At 57.9% G+C, this 21,042-nt stretch overlaps 3 protein-coding genes across 11 annotated transcripts; 2 read left to right on the top strand and 1 right to left on the bottom strand.

Annotated features, from left to right (window-relative positions):
* Nucleotides 1-528: 528 nt before the first annotated feature.
* On the top strand, nt 529-9,046 carry NLRP6 (NLR family pyrin domain containing 6). Of its 2 annotated transcripts, none has more exons than XM_053562104.1 (8): nt 529-669; nt 1,663-1,946; nt 2,151-2,189; nt 2,449-4,186; nt 5,015-5,110; nt 6,978-7,148; nt 7,222-7,389; nt 7,829-9,046. In XM_053562104.1, exons 1-8 carry the CDS (start codon nt 641-643, stop codon nt 7,965-7,967), a joined length of 2,664 nt encoding a protein of 887 aa, XP_053418079.1. In that variant the 5' UTR covers nt 529-640; the 3' UTR covers nt 7,968-9,046. The 2 variants fall into 2 exon arrangements, with proteins under 2 accessions (XP_053418079.1, XP_053418080.1); XM_053562105.1 differs by having other exon boundaries at nt 5,018-5,110; nt 7,829-9,045.
* A 1,512-nt stretch (nt 9,047-10,558) lies between these two features.
* PGGHG (protein-glucosylgalactosylhydroxylysine glucosidase) lies at nt 10,559-16,588 on the top strand. 8 transcript variants are annotated; one of them, XR_008374270.1, is made up of 14 exons: nt 10,561-10,686; nt 10,938-11,211; nt 11,538-11,748; nt 11,825-12,260; nt 13,070-13,189; nt 13,532-13,663; nt 13,815-13,926; nt 14,067-14,139; nt 14,244-14,380; nt 14,488-14,621; nt 14,721-14,816; nt 14,928-15,025; nt 15,139-15,306; nt 15,419-16,588. XR_008374270.1 is itself a non-coding variant. In XM_053562011.1 (14 exons), the coding sequence occupies exons 2-14, from the start codon at nt 10,953-10,955 to the stop codon at nt 15,472-15,474; spliced, it is 2,076 nt and encodes a 691-aa protein (XP_053417986.1). In that variant the 5' UTR covers nt 10,562-10,686; nt 10,938-10,952; the 3' UTR covers nt 15,475-16,588. The 8 variants fall into 8 exon arrangements, 5 of the variants coding, with proteins under 5 accessions (XP_053417989.1, XP_053417988.1, XP_053417990.1 ...); XR_008374271.1 differs by having other exon boundaries at nt 15,177-15,306; XM_053562011.1 differs by having other exon boundaries at nt 10,562-10,686; nt 15,095-15,306.
* A 2,275-nt stretch (nt 16,589-18,863) lies between these two features.
* IFITM5 (interferon induced transmembrane protein 5) lies at nt 18,864-19,968 on the bottom strand. Its single transcript, XM_053562342.1, has 2 exons — nt 19,763-19,968; nt 18,864-19,321 (listed from the first exon to the last, which is right to left on the bottom strand). Exons 1-2 carry the CDS (start codon nt 19,952-19,954, stop codon nt 19,109-19,111), a joined length of 405 nt encoding a protein of 134 aa, XP_053418317.1. The 5' UTR covers nt 19,955-19,968; the 3' UTR covers nt 18,864-19,108.
* Between the last annotated feature and the right edge of the window lie 1,074 nt (nt 19,969-21,042).

Raw genomic sequence — 21,042 nt, forward strand, 5'->3', positions numbered from 1 at the left:
GAACTGTTATCTTTAGGAACCACAGACGCGCTCACACAGACACAATGTCAATGTGGTCACACACACACACACACACACGCATCTTTCACCTGCACACACCCACGTTCCACACGCTGTCATGGAACCACACACTTGTGTCCACACAGGCACTCCTCATTCCAGACCTCTGTCTGACAGCCTGTTCAGTCAGGTTTGGGAAACTGCAGAACTTGTCCTTGTCCTAGCATTTCTCAGGTGACTGTGATATAACACTGTGCTTGCCCCTCTGTTATTCCCTCTAACTGAAAGCCCTTCCTCACCCCTGTCTCAGGTTCCAACCCCTCTCAAGGCCTTAGCTGAAGGCCTTAGTCTGAGCCAACCACCCCTCCATGCAGCCCACCTTGCTCTGCAGTTATCAGATCACAGCCATTGCTTGATACCACGCCCCATGTTCTGGGGAGTGTTGATGGAATAAAGGAGTAGCAGGAAATCAAAGGTCACTAAGCAGACCTCTTAAAGGGCAGCAGTGTGTATGTGCCACAGTGTCCACGTTTGGAAGTTTGGTGACAGTCAGAAGGACATGGCTCCAGCTCAGCCAGGTCAGAGTGACTTCTATGATGCCTGCCTCTGCCTAGAGTGCTAGACCCAGGGAAGAGACTCCATGGAAGGGTCACAGCCCTCCTGCTTCAGGTAAGTGCTGCTTCCCAGCAAGGTCACCTAGAAGCCAGCTGGTCTCAGTCCCCTGGGGCTTCTACCTCACTTGCTGACCCCCTGGGGCTTCACACCCCTGTCCGCATCCTTCCCTCACCCTCATCCCAAGTTCAAGATGCCAAGGATTGGCCGGGGGAGGTGGCTCACACCTGTAATCCTAGCACTTGGGAGGCCGAGGCAGATGGATTGCCTGAGTTCACAGGTTCAAGACCAGCCTGAGCCAGAGCAAGACTCCATCTCTAAAAATAGCTAGACACTGTGGCAGGCGACTGTAGTCCCAGCTACTTGGGAGGCTGAGGCAAGAGGATCACTTGAGCCCAAGAGTTAGAGGTTGCTGTGAGCTATGATGTATGACACCACAGCACTCTGCCCAGGGTGACAGAGTGAGACTCTGTCTCAAAAAAAAAAAAAGATGCTAAGGACCCCACAGATGGCATTTTGGGGGTCTGTCCCTGAAGCAAGGTTCCCAGGCTTAGCCCCACTAAAAAGGGGCCTGGGGTGGGGTGGGGGTCCAGGAATACAGTCTGGGCCAGCCTACTGAGGCCAGCTCTGCTCCAGGGCCCCAGGGAGCAGAGAGAAAGGAGAGGGCACAAGCCCTTGTAGATTCCTCTCCTTGAAAGTTTGACCTATCTAGCCTGGCTGAGAAAGAACAAAGTGGAAGGGAGGGATGCAACAGGAAGGCCTCTGCCAGTGCCTGCATCAGCATCCACAGAGGCCCACTTCATCTGGGAACGCCAAGACGCCTTGCCCCAGGTCTTGGTAGGAGAGAACAGAGTCTGGAGTCTTTCCCTTTCTCCTGCCTCCACACCCCTTACCCGTGGATCCGGACAACTTATTGACCTGGGGCCCCCTGAGGGGACCTGCATGTCTCAGCACCCACCCACCATGGGCACCGGGATACCGGAGTCAGGGAGGGGGCGACAGGACAGGGCCAGGACACTGGGGCAGCCCCTTGACGACCCTTGCCTGTAGCTCGGGTCCTGGAGCTGCTGCTGTGGCCCGCGAGCTGCTGCTGGCTGCACTGGAGGACCTCAGCCAGGAGCAGCTGAAGCGCTTCCGCCACAAGCTGCGGGACGCCCCGGCTAACCAACGCAGCATCCCGTGGGGGCGACTGGAGCATGCGGACGCCGTGGACCTCGCTGAGCATCTGACCCACTTCTACGGGCCGGAGCCCGCTCTGGACGTGGCCCGAAAGACCCTGAAGCGGGCAGACGTGCGCGATGTGGCAGCGAGACTCAAGGAGCAAAGACTGCAGCGTGAGCTCCGGGTGGGGGGTCGCAGCATCCCCGCCCCCACCCCCTCTCCCTTCCCGCCTCCCTGGAAAATCCCCGGCACAGCCCGGGTTTCGGCCTCTTTATCCCAAATTCTCGAGCCCCCGGCTCGGACCCTGGGAGCTCCTGACCCAGACCTTGGACTGCGCCCCGCACTGGGTGGGGCCTCACTGCCGGTTTTCTTTCCAGGGCTCGGCCGCAGCTCCTCAGCGCTGCTCTCCATGTCTGGTAAGTCTCTCTTGACCGGAGGTGCAGGCCCGCAGACGCCCTGAGCCGTGAGCCCTGGGCTGCAGCTCCAGTGTCTCCGACACCACCTGGGGTTCCCAACACAACTAGTCCAGGGAGGATGAGGTGCAGGGAGGCTGTCGAGGGAGGAGGCTGTGGTGCAGTAGAAGAAACTGAGGCCTGAGCTGGGCGGGGAGGGCATCGGTTTCCTGAGGTCGCCTGAGGCAGCCCGCGACCTCAGGGTACCCCATCCTTCCCCCAGAGTACAAGAAGCGATACCGAGAGCACGTGCTGCGGGAGCACGCCAAGGTGAAGGAGAGGAACGCCCGTTCGGTGAAGATCAGCAAGCGCTTCACCAAGCTGCTCATCAAGCCCGAGAGCGCCGCAGCCGAGGAGGTGCTGGGGCTGGCGGAGGCCGTGGAGCGCGAGCGTGCCCGGCGCTCAGACACACACACCTTCAATCGGCTGTTCCGCCGCGACCCGGAAGGCCAGCGGCCGCTGACCGTGGTGCTGCAGGGCCCAGCGGGCATCGGCAAGACCATGGCGGCCAAGAAAATCCTGTACGACTGGGCGGCAGGCAAGCTCTACCAGGGCCAGGTGGACTTCGCCTTCTTCCTGCCGTGCGGCGAGCTGCTGGAACGGCCCGGCGCGCGCAGCCTGGCCGACCTGATCCTGGATCAATGCCCGGACCGCGGTGCGCCGGTGCAGCAGATTCTGGGGCATCCACAGCGGCTCCTCTTCATCCTGGACGGCGCGGACGAGCTTCCACTTTTGGACCCCCCCGAGGCCAGGCCTTGCACAGACCCCTTCGAGGCTACGAGTGGCGAGCGGGTGCTGGGAGGGCTGCTGAACAAGGCGCTGCTGCCCTCGGCCCGCCTCCTGGTGACCAGGCGTGCCACCGCCCCGAGGAGGCTGCAGGGCTGCCTGTGCTCGCCCCAATGCGCCGAGGTTTGCGGTTTCTCCAACAGGGACAAGAAGAAATACTTCTACAAGTTCTTCCAGGACGAGTGGAGGGCCGAACGCGCCTACCGCTTCGTGAAAGAGAACGAGACCTTGTTCGCGCTGTGCTTCGTGCCCTTTGTGTGCTGGATCGTATGCACCGTGCTGCACCAGCAGCTGGAGCTCTGCCAGGACTTGTCGCGCACCTCTAAGACCACCACGTCAGTGTACCTGCTTTACATTGCCAGCGAGCTGAGCTCCGCTCTCACTGTCAACGGGCCCCAGGTGCGGGAACAGCTGCGCAAGCTGTGCCACCTGGCCCGCGAGGGGGTCCTAGGGCATCGGGCTCAATTCGCCGAGAAGGACCTGGAGCGACTCCAGCTTCGCGGCTCCAAAGTCCAGAGACTGTTCCTTATCCAGAAAGAGCTGCCGGGCGTGCTGGAGACGGAGGTCACCTACCAGTTCATGGACCAGAGCTTCCAGGAGTTCTTCGCTGCACTGTCCTACCTGCTGGAGGAGGAGGGGTCTCCCTGGGCAGCGGCTGACGGACTTGGGACGCTCCTGCGTGGGGACGCGCAGCTGCGCGACCACCTCGTGCTCACCAGGCGCTTCCTCTTCGGACTCCTGAGCGCCGAGCGGATGCGTGATATTAAGCGCCACTTTGGCTGTGCGGTCTCAGAGCTAGTGAAGCAGGAAGCCCTGAAGTGGGTGCAGGGTCAGGGCTGCCCCCTGGCGGCACTAGAGAAGACCCAAGGGCTCGAGGATGTGGAAGAGCCAGAGGAGGAGGAGGAAGAGGAGCTCAGCTACCCGCTGGAGCTGCTGTACTGTCTGTACGAGACCCAGGAGGACACCTTCGTGCGCCAGGCCCTGTGCAGCTTCCGGGAGCTGGTGCTGGAGCGCGTGCGCTTCAGCCGCATGGACATCGCTGTTCTGAGTTACTGCGTGAGGTGTTGCCCCACTGGACAGGCACTTCGGCTGGTCAGCTGCAGCCTGGCCGCTGTACAGGAGAAGAAAAAGAAGAGCCTGGTGAAGCGGCTGCAGGGCAGCTTGGGTGGCAGCAGGTGAGTCTCAGGGCAGAGTGCCTTTGCATGTCTGTGCACCTCAGTGTCCGTCTGGGCGAGGGCAGTGTGTCCAGACCTGATGCCTGCTCCTTCAGACAGGAGGGAAAACTTCTGGGTTGCTTTGTCCACCTCTTTGCAAGGCAGCTGCCCACCACCCATCTTCTTCTGGCAGGGGGGAGGGAGGGGTCCTCACTGCACCCACCCCCAGTCATACACAACCTAGGCAAACCTCCCAGCATGGGCATGCACTTGGGCCAACTCTCCCACTCCCCATTACCTTTCTTCTAGTAAGTACAGGAATAGACCACACTCTCTGTGCCCTGGGCCTTTGAACTTGTGGCTCCCTTTACCCAGAACATTCTCAGATTGCTGCCTGTCCTCAAAACCTGCCCTGGCTCCCCCAGCTAGCCTAGGACCCCACTGGGCCCAGAAGTGCCTTGTTGACCATCCTGCCATGAGATCTGCCCAGGCTTATCCACCAGACTCTCAGTTCCTCAGGGCAAGGCTTCTGAGAGTTTCTTTGGACTTAGCTCCAACTCAGCGCCTGCCCAGGTGTGTGGCATCTGTTGAGAGAATGAGTGTTAGGATATTGACAGGGGCTGGGCCTGGGGTCCTGAAGACCCACACAGGGAATGTGGATGACATGCTCACTCTAGGTGCACACAGGCCACAGATGAGCAGTTTCACTCTGGGTTTGGTGGGAGTAGGACAAAAGGTGGGGGAGGTCCTGGCTGAGCTTGCAGGTCAGTGCTGAGACCCCAGTACCATGGATGGGAAGGAGCCCTTTCTGGGAGGGCCAGGTGGGCTTTACCTTTCTCTCTCACCCAGCAGTTCTCGAACTACCACGAAACAACTCCCAGCCTCCCCACTTTGTCCACTCTTCCAGGCCATGACTGACCAACAGTGTGGTCTGCGCAGCCTCACGTGAGTGCCCATGCCCCAGGGGCCAAAGAGTGGGATGTTCTAGGAGACAGAGGGTGGCCTGGTGGGAGTGGCTGAGAGCTTGTGGCCTCCGGGTCTGGTGCTGGGTTTGGCAGCTCCACTCACAGGTGGGGGAAGGGGAGGACCAGGGGCATCATAGATTGGATGCTAGTGGGGAAAGGCTTGGTCCTGGCCCAAGTGGAAAGCAAAGTGCAGCTAAGCATTCAGAAGGAGGGATAAAAAATGTATTTTCCATCCAAAGGACAGCTGTGAAGTGCTGCTGGAAACTGCTGGGTAACTTTCTGCATTCTCAGACACAGGGGAGGGGGGGTGGGTAAGGGAAGGATCAGGCCCAGCCTTCAGCTCAGGAAACTGCAGATTCTGGCCTGCTCTGTGTGCTAGTCAGTCTGTCTACACTTGCGAAATGGAAGCAGTAGATGCTATGTAAGAGGGCTGATGTGAGCCTTATCCACCAGACTGTTTAAGTATTACACTCATGTGTAATACTTAGTAATACAAAGTGATACAAATACTTGTAATACAAAGTGAGACTCTGTCTCAAATAAATACTTAAACAGCAACAACTTCCCAGTTACTCTCAGCATCAAGTGAGCAGAAGGTAAGAAAAAGTATAAGTGCCAGCAGTGATGGGCACGATGAGATAGGCTGTCGTGTGTCAATAGTGACATGGCAAATTAGCTTATGGGAAGGGGAAAATGTGGCACTCTGGAGATAAACATGGGGGCTACAAAGGTGATCACATGTGGCCCAGCAATTCTACTGGTAAAGTAAATGTTTAGGCCAGGCGTGGCTCATGCCTATAATCCCAGAACTCTGGGATGCCAAGGCGGGTAGACTGCTTGAGCTCATGAGTTTGAGACAAGCTTGAGCCAGAAACCTTGTCTCTAAAAGTAGCCAGGCATTGTGGCAGGCCCATGGAGTCCCAGCTACTCGAGAGGCTGAGGCAAGAGAATCACTTGTTCCCAGAAGTTTGAGGTTGCTATGAACTGTGACACCATAGCACTCTACCAAGGGTGACAAAGTGAGACTCTTGTCTCAACAAAGAGAAATAAAATAAAATAAAAATAGCTGAGTGTTGTGCCAGGTGCCCATAGTTCCAGCTATTTGGGAGGCTGAAGCAAGAGGATCGCTTGAACTCAAGAGTTTGAGGTTGCTGTGAGCTGTGACACCACAGCACTCTACCAAGGGTGACAAAGTGAGACTCTGTCTCAAATAAATAAATAAATAAATAAATGTGTAAAGATGTTCAGCATACCACTATTTATAATGGCAAAAATAGAGACAGCACCACTACTCAACCATTAGAGACTGGCTGACTAAACTACAGCCCACCTCAACTTGATGGACAATTAACTCAAACATGTTGAAAGCCAGATGTGTTTCAGCTCATCAAGAAGTCCATAAGGTAAAAGTGGGGCACAGAGCAGCATGTGGACACAGTGGACACAGCTCCCCAGGGACACATGGTGACAAAGGGCCGGAAGGTTCTGTGGGGTCCAAGGAGGACCACAAACACCCAGGACTGGGGGTGGAGAGGTGGCTGAGTGGCCTACAGATGTGTGCTTCTTTTTTTTTTTTTTTTGTAGAGACGGAGTCTCACTTTATTGCCCTTGGTAGAGTGCTGTGGCGTCACACAGCTCACAGCAACTTCCAGCTCTTGGGTTTATGTGATTCTCTTGCCTCAGTCTCCCGAGCAGCTGGGACTACAGGTGCCCGCCACAACGCCCAGCTATTTTTTTGTTGCAGTTCGGCCGGGGCTGGGTTTGAACCAGCCACCCTCGGCATATGGGGCCGGCGCCCTACTCACTGAGCCACAGGTGCCGCCCAGATGTGTGCTTCTTAATCACAGGCTGTCCCACTGCAAACTTTCGGATGCAGTCTGCAGAGACCTCTCTGAGGCTCTAAAGGCTGCCCCTGCCCTGACGGAGCTGGGCCTCCTCCACAGCCGGCTAAGTGAGGCTGGCCTGCGTTTGCTGAGCGAGGGCCTTGCCTGGCCCCAGTGCCAGGTCCAGATACTTAGGTGAGACCTAGCCCACGAGGGACTGAGGGATGGCCCCTCATCCAGCAGCTCCTGATATCAGCCCTCTCCCCAGGCTGCAGGTGCCTGGCCTCCAGGGAGCCTTCCAGTACCTGGTAGGCATCCTTCGGCAGAGCCCTGCCCTGACCACACTGGACCTCAGTGGCTGTCAGCTGCCTGACTCCATGGTGACCTACCTGTGTGCAGTCCTGCAGCACCCAGGATGCAGCCTGCAGACCCTCAGGTGGAGGCAGGGGCAGGAAGGGTACTGGGGACACAGCCTGTCAACCTGGGGTGGGGGCGGATACTTGGACCCTGAAGAGGAGCCCTTCCCAGGGACCTCCCAAGTGACTCAGCTAAAACAGACCTGGGAGCCCAGCCCTGAGAGAGCCTGAGCCCTGGGCACAGCCCTGGGCCTTGACCACTCTGCCTGACCAAATATCCATCTATTATCTGGTGCCAAGGGCCATGGACTGCTCCAGTGATTCTGATGCCCTTTTAAATGCTCAAAAGACCCCTAGCCATTGCCTCCCCTGCCCCAGCCTCTGAAAAACCTAAATGACTATTCTCTGTCCCTGTTCCTGGGTCAATAGCCCTTCCCTGCCCCTACGTCCTCCTACTACTGCAGCACTGCCCCCAATCCTGACCTCTCCCCCACTGACCATCCTGTCCTGTGGCTGCAGCCTGACCTCCATGGAGCTGAATGAAGGGTGCATACAGGAGTTTCGGGCTGTGAAGATAGCAAAGCCAGATCTGGTCATCACACACCCAGCATTGGACAGCCACTCTATACCTCCCACAAGATTCAGCAGTGCCCTCTGAGGCCCTGAAAGCCAGAGGAGGGTGGAGAACTCTGTAGTCAGAGCACCCTGCAAAGGAGACGTCTCCATTCCAAGGGCTACAGGATGTTGGTCAGCCTCTGGGCAACTCTTTTGAGCCAAGAGACCCTGGATAGGCCAGTGGGCAGGCCAGGCAGACACAGCCCAGTCTAGGCCTGAGAGCTGTCCTCCCTTCACACGCTGAGGGACTCCTCCAATCTCACTCCCCCTCCATGTAATTTCCTTCCTGGGACCCTCTAGTCATGCCCATCACGATGCCTCCCAGTAACAATAGCACTGGTTTGAGCTCCAACTAACTGAGCACCTACTATGTGCAGAGCGACCCCTTTCTGACTGGGCCCCATCTGCAATGTGGACCCCATAGTCTCTGTAACTCTGCCCTCACAGACCCCACAGGTTGCTGTGTCTCCCTGTAAATTTGGGTCTTGGCATTAGGAGTGAGACTGTCACTGAGGCTGTGTGAGTGAGCCCAGAGGTATCTACTCGCTGTGTGAAGCCTTTCAGAAGAGAGTTCTGAGGAGAGTGGGATAGAACAGGAGACCCTGGCTCCAGGTGAAAGCAATGGTGGGTGGGCAGCTTCTCTGCACCAATAATAAACTCTCCTTTGGACTCATTTCCATTGGTTTCTGTTACATTTGGCCAGGTGCACTAGCAGGCGCTTACAGCCTTTCTGCCAATGCACCTGTACAAGGCAGGGCTGAGGTTTCCCCAGTTCACCAATGAAGAAGCTGGGCTCAAGTGCCAGCCTGACTGCACAAAGCTCTGGGGCATGGTGTGGCTTTGATGGACAGGGCCAGCACTGATCAGCCCTGAACCCTGGAGCCTTCCCTGCTCAGCACTGCTAAGCTCGTCAACTCCCCAGATCCTAGTCCAGGTAGGAGGAACCCTGAAGTCAGCCCCTCAACTTCCCTCTAATCCTCCTTCCAAATCCATTCCTTCATTCCACAAAACAGACAAAACTCCTGGTCCTTGGGCGACACCTGTGGCTCAAAGGAGTAGGGCATCAGCCCCATAGGCCAGAGGTGGCGGGTTCAAACCAGCTCTGGCCAAAAACTTCAAAAAAAACAACTCCTGGTCCTCCAGAGCTAACAGTCTAGGCAGAAAGATAATAAATATGTATGTGATACATAAGACAATACAATAAATACATATGTGATACAGAAATATGTAACACCATAAATACACGTGACACATGAGACAATTAAGAGGTTAAGGACTGAAAATGAGGGGTTATTCCGAGACATAAATGAAAGGAAGCAGAGTCCAGGTTCTGTGTGGGCAACGTGGCCTTTATTCACTGGGGTGCAAGTGGGCTGGTTTGGAAAAAGAAGTCAGCATGTGGGCTAAGGCGGGGTGGGAATATAAGAGTTGGTGGGAGGGGTAGGGATTGGCACACTCATTCCTTCCTGGGCCGACAGAAGTTCTTTTAGACGTTCTTTCCTGGGCCGACAGAAAGAATGGGTTGGGTGGGTCCCTACATTCAGCCCTATCAATAATGCAATAAAAATGTCTGTGCAGGTAAGAGCCAAACAGTACCATGGAGGGCTGCAGAGTGGAGGTAGAGTCTCCCTCTGCATGTGAGGGGACTTGCCATGTGCAAACAAGAGAAGCGAAGGAGCTCCGAGATACAAGGGTCCTGAGGAAGCACAACAGCAGGAAGGGAGCATGCTCAGAACTCTCTGAGAGCAGGAGGAAGCTGGGAGCTGCAGGGAGTGGTGCAGTGTGGGAGATGGGGTCTGGAACCCAAGCAGGGGTGGGGCAGGGTTTGTGGTTAGGGTTAGGGGTCTAAGCAGTGCTGGTGCATGGGGCATGGGCTCTGGAAGAGACAGGACTTGTCTGTGGGTGGGCGTGGGTTATGGGACAGAGGGGCTGAGGTAAGCCAGGGCAGCAGGGGAGCTCACCTTTGATGGAGGAGCCAGGGGAGAGCAGGTTTGGGGGCACAAGGAGCACTGAATCCTAGTGTCTCCAGCTGGGTCAGAGTGAGAGCACAGGCCAGGGAACTGAGACACAGGGAGGGCGGACCCAGAGCAGAGCAGGCGGGGATGGGAAAACTGAGTTGGAAGCTAAAGAGTGCTCTCCAGGAGAAGTGGCTACGATGCTCCTGAAGGTGAGGCACAGGGGAGAGGGAGGAATCAGAGAGGGAACAGCCCAAGGCCTCGCAGGCCTCTCACAACTCCACCATTGGAGACAGCTTTGGGTCAAAAGTCACGCTTCTCAACTCAGGTCCCGGCATGTCTGGTACTGGCAGAGAACACCATGCACACAGCCTCAGCCGTCGAGGGCATGACGGGAGTCAGGGCTGCAACAGGGGCTGTGCCTCCGCCTCCGGCCTAAGCAACGTCCAGCCCACTTGCCCCGCCCCTGAGGGCCTCCCAGGGGCGGGGCCAGGGAGCCTCTCTGGTGACGCAACGACCGAGAACCAGGCCGCTGCTCCCTCCTCGGCCCCTGCAGATCTAGGCCTCTGGGTGGAGCTGAGGGACGCAGGTGCCCAAGAGGTATGTCTAGTGGACAAACAGGGGTGCAGTGAGTCCCAGAGACCGCCCACCTGCCCTCCCCAGTCCCGGCCAGATCAGCCCCGTCCTGCTCTCTGCCTGGAGAAGGGCCTGAGGCCTGCTTACTGGACGCTGGCCACATCTGCCAGCAGACCAAATCCTGCCCTGGGAGGTGCAGGGAAATGCGTCCCTCTCGGAGTCCTGCCAAGGGTTAGGATTGGGGTTTCCAGGTGGGGGTTGGGGGACTGCTCTGAGGACTCAGCTAGGTCCCTAGAGATCACTTCCAGGGGATTCAGCCCTTCTGGGAGTTTAAAGTGACTCGTTGATGGGGGTTCTAGAGAATCAGGCTGCCCGCCAGTCCCACACTCATCCACCATCTGGTGGGGGGTGTTCTGGAAGCTGCAGAAGCCTGAAGAGGGAGGCCCAGGCCTTCACAAGAGCCCCAACCCTTTCTCCTGCAGCTCAGGGGCCCTTCCATGGAGGATGCCAATGAGGACCCCACCATATTCACTGCCCATTCTCTGCCCAGTGACCCCCGGCTCCTGGCCACTGTGACCAACACATACCTGGGCACACGAGTATATCATGATACACTGCATGTAAGCGGTGTGTACAATGGGGCAGGAGGGGACACACACCGAGCAGTTTTACCCAGCCCCCTCAATGTCCAGCTGGAGGTCCCTGCAGGGATGGGAGAACAGCTGACAGAGACCTTTGCCCTGGACACCAGCACAGGTAGGACCACCTGACCCCCAAGCCATTGTTCCAGGTGAGTGGGGAACCATACTAGCAAAGCCCACCTGGCACCTCCCAACCTTACACAGGAGTCTCACAAAAGGCTGCCGGGCAAGGTTCCTCCTCCCTTCCATCTGGGGCTGCCCTGTGCAGCTGCAGCCTCTCAGATGGAGGGACTGAGGCTCAGAAGAGGATCCACTTCATTGTGGGGAGAGGTGGCCAGAAGTCAGGGGCACTTGATGCCGACCAGGGGCCTGCAGCTTTGGGAGGCTGGCAGCTTTGCAACCTTCCATGGATGAACCTGCCTTTCCCCGTACCCTTCCCAGGCTCCTTTTTGCACACCCTAGAGGGCCCCAGCTTTCGAGCCTCCCAGTGCATCTATGCCCATCGCACTCTGCCCCATGTCCTGGCCTTCAGTGTGTCCATCACCCGCCTGTGCGAAGGGAGTGAGCCTATCACGGTGCTTCTGCAGTCACCCTTCTCCCCAAAAAGCCCAGACCTGGACCTGCATCTGGGTCCTGACTTCCAAGGAGCCCGGTGAGGAGGGAGCTGGAGTCCTGGCTGGGAGCCCACATGGGGAACCCATCCCTGAAGCAAGGCCACACTCTTACAGGTACCTGTATGGCCATACGCTCACCCCTGAGCAGCCTGGGGGGCCGAAGCAGGAGGTACACATGCTGTGGACACCAGCGCCCCCAGCTCTGACCCTTGAGGAAGGTGGGAAAGATGGGACCTGGGACTTCCTGACAGTGGTGGGCAGCAGCCAGGCTGAGGCACAGGCCTGCCTCACTGAGGCGCTGCAGCTGCAGGCCAGGGGTGCCCTGTACAGGACCCACACAGAGGCCTGGACCCAGCTCTGGGCAGGCTGTGGCCTGGATGTGGAGGGGCCCCTGTCCCTGCGCCAGGCCCTACGTGGCTCCCTCTACTACCTGCTCAGTGCCCTGCCCCAGCCTGGGGCCCCAGGATATATCTGCCACGGCCTCAGCCCTGGTGGCCTCTCCAATGGAAGCCGTGAAGAATGCTACTGGGGCCATGTCTTCTGGGACCAGGTGAGCATCATACACCCAGTGCTAGTCACACGGCAGGTGGCACGTGGACATGGAGAGCCACTGCCTCTGCCCTCCCTGGAATTGGGGGTGCACTTGGGGATGCATAGGGGCTGTGGCAGAAGGGAAGGCTTCCTAGATTAGGGGGCATCTCAACAGAAGGATGTGTAGGAGGTTAGTAGAGGGTGAGGGGACCAACCAGAGGTGCAAAGGCCCTTGAACTGAAGGGGCTCAAGGCACCTGGTGGGCAGGAAGAGCAACAAGGCCAGGTCACCAGGGCATTGTAGAGACCACAGTGTGGCACTTGGAGTTTACGTGAGTATCAAGGAAGCCGTGGAGGCATTAATCAGAAGTGTGACACTTTCTGGAAATACTTGTGGGACTGCCCAGTGGAGCCAGGGGAGGAGATGGAGGAGAAGCTAGGGGAGGAGGCTGAGGAGGAGACAGTAGAAGCTGAGGGCATGGGATAGATGGACATGGTGGCCAGTGGTCATGGGGATGTCAAGAGTGACTGCTCAAGGCTGCTCCCTCATCATCTGCTGTCTGAGGCTGAGGCTCAGTTAATCACTCAAAGTTGGTCTCCTACCTTCGCTGTCCATGCCCAGAAGCTGGCCTGAGCTCCTACCAGGGAGGTATCAGATAGCTGGAGCTGGACATCTGGGTGGACAGCAGAGGAAGAACCTGGAAGGATGCAGAGGGCCTGCCTGAGGCAGGACAGGGGTCTCAGCCAGGGGTGCTGGGCTGGACGTGGTTGGAGGAGGGGAATGGGGTCAGCACTCACTCTGCTTCAGAATGAGGGGCTGTGCTCATAGGACCTCTGGATGTTCCCACTCATCCTGATACTCCACCCAGAGGCCGCCAGGGCCATCTTGGAGTACCGAGTCCGGACGCTCGGCGGGGCCCTGGGGAATGCCCAGTACCTGGGCTATGAGGTAAGGGGCCTGGGCACCTGCCTACCAGGGCTCTGTCTGGGAGAAGGACACATCCTGGGTTCTCCACCTCAAGGCTTATAGGGCCTCAGCAGACCAGCCCATTGACATGTGTCATCCCAACCTGAAAGAGGAGGTGGGGATAGCAGCAGGGTTCTTTAGCCCCACCCCCGAGATCCCTCGCTGCTCTGGCCCAAGCTGGGGACAGACATCCAGGGCAGCATACCCCTCAGGGCACCATGCTTCCACTCCTCTGGCCCCTTGGGGTGAAGGCTAAAGGCATGGTGAAGTTGGTGGGCTACCCCTGCTCTGGGGCAAATCTACTCCATCCTCCCCCTATCCCAGGGAGCCAAGTTTGCCTGGGAGAGTGCAGGCTCAGGCCTGGAGGTCTGCCCTGAGGACATTTATGGGGTCCAGGAGATCCACATCAATGGGGCAGTTGTGCTGGCCTTTGAACTGTACTACCATGCCACCCAGGTGAGGCATGCCCCTCCCCTCCCTGAAGTCCTTATGGGGCTAGCCCTAGGAAGCTGGCTGAGGATGGATAGCTCATAGCCAGACTGTACTTTCTGGTTGCCCAGAAGGTAGGCACTGGGTGGTATGACCAGTGCCTTGGCCTCTGTTCCAGGACCTGCGGCTCTTCCGAGAGGCTGGTGGCTGGGATGTGGTTAGTGCTGTAGCCGAGTTTTGGTGTAGCCGTGTGGAATGGAACCCCAAAGAGGAGAAATACCACCTGAGGGGTGCGCACCTGGTGGGGAGTGCTCCCAGACCCAGCAGGCAATCTTGGGCACCTGGCTGTGCTACCCCATACTGACCACTGGCATAGAGGGCAGGTCCCTGAGACTCTGCACTAAGAACAGTCTTGGACTTGTGTGCCCAGGAGTCATGCCTCCAGATGAGTACCACAAAGAGGTCAACAACTCCGTGTACACCAATGTCCTGGCCCAGAACAGGTCGGTCCTGAGACCCACCCCCAGGCTGGGGCCCCATCCTGCCTTTTCCACCAGGAGCCAGCTTCAAGGGCTGGGGCTGCAGTGTCCCCTCCCTCCACCTCTAGCCTGCATTTTGCTGCTGATCTGGCTCAGGACCTAGGGCTGCCCGTCCCCAACCAGTGGCTGGAGGTGGCAGACAAGATCAAGGTGCCCTTTGACTGGGAGCAGAACTTCCACCCTGAGTTTGATGGGTACAAGCCTGGTGAGTAGACTCTGAGCTCCCTGGAAGATTCCTCTCCTTTCCCCTAGATCCTCCATCCACCCAGGTGCCCCACCCCACCCCACCCCCATCAGCAGCACCTTCCCCAGGAGAGCAAGTGAAGCAGGCAGATGTTGTGCTCCTGGGGTACCCAGTTCCCTTCCCTCTGAGTCCCGACGTGCGCAGGAAAAACTTGGAAGTTTATGAGGCTGTGACATCCCCCCAGGGCCCTGCTATGACCTGGGTGAGCAGCTGGGAAAGGGATGCCTCTCCCTTGGGCTGCAGTCTTCCCTCCCCATGCAGTGGACCTCACCTCAGCATGTCCTCCAACCTCTACCACTAGAGCATGTTTGCGGTGGGCTGGATGGAGCTGAAGGACCCAGTGCGGGCTCGGGCCCTTCTGGACAGGAGTTTCACCAACATGGCAGAGCCCTTCAAGGTTAGCCTGGCCCCCACTTGGCCCCTGTGGTGGGAGTGGGGCCAGATTCAGAGAGAGGAGGGAATGTCCTGATATCCTGGCCTCCATCCACCACCACCCCTGACCCTGCAGGTGTGGACAGAGAATGCCGATGGGTCAGGCGCTGTGAACTTCCTGACAGGCATGGGAGGCTTCCTGCAGGCCGTACTCTTTGGGTGCACAGGGTTCAGGTAATCACAGCAGCTGGCAGAGAGTGGCCTCCTCCCACACCTTCCCCTCACACAGCTCTCTTCCCGCAGGCTCACCAGAGCAGGTGTGACTTTTGACCCCATGTGCCTGGCAGGGGTCTCCAGAGTGTGTGTCTCTGGCATCTCCTATCAGGGGAACAAGCTCAACTTCTCCTTCTCTGAGGACTGTGTGACAGTAGAAGTTACGGCCCAGGAGGGACCCTGGGCCCCACCACTGGAGGCCGAGCTTTGGCCATCACAGGCTCTGCTTCCCCTGCTGCCAGGTAGGGACCATCCTCAGATACCCCTCCCTCAGCCCCCCAGAGCCTGGGGAATATATGACCTCATGGTGCCCCACTGTGTATGCCCTACCCTCAGGCCACCCACTTCTTACAGGAAACAAAGTCTCCTTTCCCTGTTCTGCTGGCCGGATACAAAAATCAGCTCCATAGCTGCCTGGAAGTTCCAGCTGCAAGAGTTTCCTGCAGTGGGTTTGGGGATGTGAGACACCTGCTGCAGAACTCAAACTACCCCTCAGGTTCACCCTTGGTTCCTCCAGCCCTGAGGAATGCTTCACCCTCAGCCCTGCCCACTGAACAACCAGGGCTGCTGGGTCCAGAATTGTCTCTCCTCAGGGCCTCTCTCTAGCCACTCTTTCCACTCTCACCCTTCTTTGACACCTTCTGACCTGCAACCCCAACCCACCTGCTGCCTGGTTCACATGAAAGTCCAGGTTGCTTGGCCTAAAGTTGAAGGCCATCTGCCTCCAGCCTGAGCCCTACTGCAGCATCCCCAGGGGAAGGTGCCATGGGTCTACCTTGTGCGCCAACTGGTGCCCACCGCCTCTCAATGCTCCATCACATGGCCTCCCCAGGATGCCTTCCTGAGTCCTTAATTAGCCCACACTTCACCTCTGGCCTCTTCTACCTCACTCTTCTGGGAGCCATATTCCCAGAAGCAGCCAGCAGCTTGACTGAGAAAGCAGTGGGGATGGCAGTGTGAAGGGCCTGAAGGAAGCGGCCTTGGTCACCTGCAGAATGACCCAGGCCTCTCAGTTGCAGCTTTGCCAAAAAGAAACTGTCCACATGGTGCCACTGAGGAGCAGGCATGGCGTGGCCGTGCTCACACGGTGGCTTAATCCAAAAGCTGGGCTCCACGGCCTCTGGCACAGACAGAGTGGAGGGAAGCCCTTCCTCAGCCACATAGCCTGTGGGAAGATGGGGAGGTGTCCATCATCAGGCTATAGGACAGATGCATGTGAGAGCAAGACCCCAAATCTTTCCACTGACCAGCTAGAGGGGCCAAAACCAAATGTGCATGGGTTAAAGACCATGGCCCTAGGCTCCTTTGCCCTGGGTAGAGGGCAAAACCCTGGCTGTGGGGAGAAGCTCTGCCCAACTACTGGGCCTCAGTCTCTGGGGTGGGTCATTGGTGATTTCCCAAAAAGGACAGTAGAGGGCATCTACTGAGAAATCCTGAAAAAACCGAGCCCCAGGCGCCACATCAGCTTAAGGAATTAAAGCAGGAAGACACTCCTCCAAGGAGCTTCCTTCCTTTTGAAAGCTAGAACTGTGTGATGAGTCCTGCTTTCCTTCTCGCTTGGGAGCCAGAGGTGCAGCAGCCCAGAGCTCAAGCTGAGCAGGAGATCTCATGCCTGCACCTCCCACCTCTCTTGTAGGATAACCCTATTCCTTGCTCTTGGTGGAGACTTTGTCCATGTTCTTCAAGAAGCAGCCACCAGCAGAAAGCCTCATGTGGCCATAGGTCTGTGGCAACTTGTGAGGGAGCGAGGGAAAGACGTGTGTATGGAGATGTCTTCAGGTGTCTTGTCTCCTAGGCTCTGCACTCAGGAGCAGCATGTGGGATGCAAGTATGTGTGTGCCCCACAGCAGAGTTGCCCTGAGAGTCATCCTCATGGTTGCCCTGACGGGAACTGGGTGGGGTGCAGCTGGTAGAAGCCTGTGGACACATGTCTTACAGCCACTGTAACCAGGTGCGTGCTTGCCCAGGCTCACAGCCACAGTGGAGGGTGTGTGGTCCTGAGGAATAGATCCCTGGCGTTTGTGGGCCTCACTGAGGTCTCACCTGCAGAGCTGTGCCCATCCAAGTCTGTCCCTGGGCAGCAAGGAGCCAAGGGGCACATGCTGCTAGCAGGGCAGATACTCACCCTTGCAGTTCTCACCAGGATGACGTGAGTGAGTACAGGCATCAGGGCATGGAGGCAGGAGGCCCTACACACATAGGGCAGATGCGGCCTGCATGTGTGCATGTGTGGTCAACTCTGCGCACAGTGGGGTGACCCTCTGAGGAGTGGTGAAGGGCCAGTCAGTGCCCATGTTCTGGGATAGCTGGCCAGGGTCTGCCAACCTGCCCAGGATACTCAGCCTGGGGTAGGAAGGCTGCTAATGATACTTCCCCGCAGGAGGCACAACTGAAACTCAGCACCTGCTGTGGGCCAGATCCCTGCCCCTCACTGAGTGGACAGACCATCCATCTTATCCTGGGGACATGTGTCCAGCCACATATGAGCTACCCTGTTCCCAGCCTCTACATCTGGCATAACTTAGGCTCTTCTTGGATCAAACCTGGAGTTCAGGGTGGGCACACCATCTCCATCCCAGTCCAAGCGCAGGCTGGTACACTGCCCTATCCTGGGATTAGCCCTGTCTGTCCCAGTACACACACCTGCAGAGTCTGCTCAACCTGCAGACACTGTCCTCAGTGTGGGGCTCCGTGAAGATAGATGGGCCAGTGGCTGACTACAGGGGTGCCACAGATGGAGAGGCTCCATGTGGAGGGAAGGGATCCTGGGCAGAGTCTGCTCAAAACCTGAGCTTCCTTACAGTTAAGGCCCCTGTAATTAGCCCACCCTGTCATTGGCCAGCCATAGCAAAGTCCCAGGGCCTCACCCTCGCCACACAGGGTGTGTATGTGTGGGGGACAACCTCCATTTGCCAAGCTCTGTTGGTTCCAGTGGGTGCGTGTGGGGTGCACAAGTGAGGTGAAATATAGTAATATGAGGGCATGCACCAAGCACCAGAAAGCTCAAAAGTATTGCCCAGGGTGGTGCCTGTGGCTCAAGGTGTAGGGCGCCGGCCCCATATGCTGGAGGTGGTGGGTTCAAACCCAGCCCCAGCCAAAAACTGCAAAAAAAAAAAAAAAGTATTGCCCAACCCCCTATTTTTTCCCTGTCTGCCTCTCTGTGCACAGTTGGTGGGAGCAAGGAGGGAGGGAGGCTGTGATCTTGCGCCTGTGTGTAGGGTGTATGTGTGCATGTGGATGATGTGTGTGAGTACCACCCAGGAGACAGTCCTCCCCCCTGCTTTCTCAGCCACCCTCACTGACCCAGGAGGGAGGGAACCATGGTGCAGAGTGAGATCTCTCAGAATTAAGGGGACACCTAGGGCCAGAGCAGCCTGGAAGGAGGGCAGCCCACGCCACACCCCCACCAGGAGCACACACAGTTATGGACTCGCGCTCAGACTGCAATACTCACTAGGCCCTGCGTGCACAGACATGCTGCACGTAGATGGCACAGCATGGGTGTGGAATTGAGACACACCCACACGTGTTCTGGAGCACAGGCCACTAAACCACAGAGTGGCAATATCAAAGCCTGGATCCCCACCTTTATTCTAAAATACTCTGGTCTCTCCACCCCAGAAGCCACAAGCTACCCAGTGGCTAAGCTGAGGGGACAGTTGGTCACAACCCATCAGACAGAACAGGGCTACTGGGCTGCAGTAGGAAACTTGGCTTTGGTAGTGCCTAGGATAGCTCTCTCCCCCAGCCCACCCCAGAAGGAGGCCCTGGAGGCACTTTCTCCAATGAGGCACTTTAATTGTGAGTCTAGGTATAACCCTGGTGAGTGAGCAGGGAGGGTTAGGTGTTAGGGCCTGGGGGCAGAATTAGGGTCTGGGGGCCTCTAGGTTAGTGTCGGGTCCCTGGGTCTGAATGAGTTAGCATTAGGTGCTCCTCTTGCGGCTGGAGGACCCTGGGGTCTGGGTGGGGTCAGGCTCTGGAAGGCCAGCACCGAGCCTTGGGGTAGCACCCTGGGTCAGTGTCCTGCGGTCGGGCCTGACAGGGTCAGTCATAGTCCCCATCATCAAACTTGGTGCTGAAGAAGGATGCAGAGTCCTTGGCCAGCCGGGCCAGGTGCAGGGCACCAGTCACCACCAGCCCCAGGAGCAGCAGTGGCGGCACCAATGTCCACATTGCAGCCAGAATGTTGTAGCACTTGGCTTTGGAACCAAAACGCCGGGCTGCCTCCAAGTTCCCCACCATCTTCTGATCTCGGGCCTGAGGAGGATGGGGTGGGGAGAAGGGTAAGATCTCTGCGTGTCCTCAGGCCTGGGGGCCCTGCCTCCCCATCCAGGTACCTGGAGGGTCCCTGCTGGACCCACAATCTGGCTGGAGGGATGTGGCCTGACCCTGCCCTGAGCCCCCAGCCATGGACTCAGTGACCACTCCAGGCTAGCATCCGCCTACCAGGCCCTCTGTAGGTGAAGAGTGCTCTGGGGTGTGTGGGCCCCCGTAGCTATTCCACTCGCTGAAGCCAGAGTGAGCTCCCTCCAACCTCCACAGCCTGTGAAAGCCTCTGCTTGAGGAAAAGGGGCCCTATGTGTAACCACACATCCTCTGCTGGGGGTTTGGGTGGAGCGGACCCCTCCCTCTCCTGTCTCAATGAACAGCCCTGGGGGCCCCCACCTTGACACGCCCTGCAGAGCGCCTGCCACCCACCTTGACGGAGTAGGCCAGCGCCAGCAAGCCCAGGCAGCACATGTTCAGGTAGAGGCTGCTGACCACCGACCACACTAAGTGGTCTCGAGGAGGGGGTCCTGGCGCCCCCAGCGTCACAGCTGTGGGGGTGGCACCATCAGCCTTGCAGGGTGCCAGGGGCCCGGGGTCCTCGCGGGGGAACGACGTGTCCATGGGTACCAGCGCCGTCTCTTCTTGCTCCACTCTTCGAGGGTGGGCACCAGCTGCCCCTTATAGCCCCAGGCCCTCCCACAGGGTGCTGCTAAAAATAGCACAAATTACAGCCTGTGGCCAGGGCCCCGCCCGCTCCAGCCAAGCTGCTTCTGACCAAGCAGTAGCCACAGACTCCTTCCAGAGACCCCTCTGCCCCAGATGTCCCCCTGGAGAAGCACCCCCCAACCATGGAAGGTTGTTGGGGGGCAGTGGCAGAGACCTCAACCTATATACCCCACAGCCTTCACTCCCACTTTGACGGGCAGCCTACTGGCCCACGGCTGCCCCTTCCTCTAGGGCTAGGCCATCTCCGTACTGTGGGTGGCAGGAGCTGCCTCAGTGTCAGGGGAGGGAGCCCCCGCCTGGGCCAGGACCCCACCTCATGACCTGAGCTCCCTGGAGCTCAGAACTCAGGCTCTGCCCACATCACTTTCTGGTCGCCAGTGCCAGGGTGGGGGTGGGGGACCTTGGGAATACATATGTGCCCTCTGGTGGCTAGTGGGAGAGAGACCACAGCAGGTGGAGAAGGAAAGACAGTCTGCCAGGCCAACAGCAGAGGAGGGAACAGCAGGGGCAGAAGGGAGAGGCATGTTAGGGGATGGGTAAGTGAACCCCCCAAGATAGTCGGAAGCCACCCCACTAAGGTACATGGTAGGGGAGTCTGCTGGGGCTCCCTCCCTGCTCTTCTCCCAGCTGGCAGCTCCTTAGCTGCTCACAGCTGCCCTCCCTGTTCCCAAAATGCTGGTAAGTGGGATGGTCCTGTTTAGGGCTCACAGGTCCTTCTGGAGGACCCAATATTGGACTAGAGATGCATCCTGTGCCAACAACTCACTTGTGTCTTCAGCCCGGTCTTCCCTCCTCAACTCTAGATTCAGGGCCCCAGCATGTGCTGTGCAGGGGGCCACCCTGGCCTCTTCAACAAGGGGCCTCTGCCCAGAGCAGGCAGGGACTACTCTGCATGGCCAACTCAGACCTGAGTCTTGCCTCCCCCGTCCCTCTATGGCCCACACCAAGTCCTCTTGGCCCCACCTTCCAGGCCATGTGGAGCC

Source organism: Nycticebus coucang, chromosome 14 (genome assembly GCF_027406575.1).
Source record: "Nycticebus coucang isolate mNycCou1 chromosome 14, mNycCou1.pri, whole genome shotgun sequence".
NCBI classification, from domain to species: Eukaryota; Metazoa; Chordata; class Mammalia; order Primates; family Lorisidae; genus Nycticebus; species Nycticebus coucang.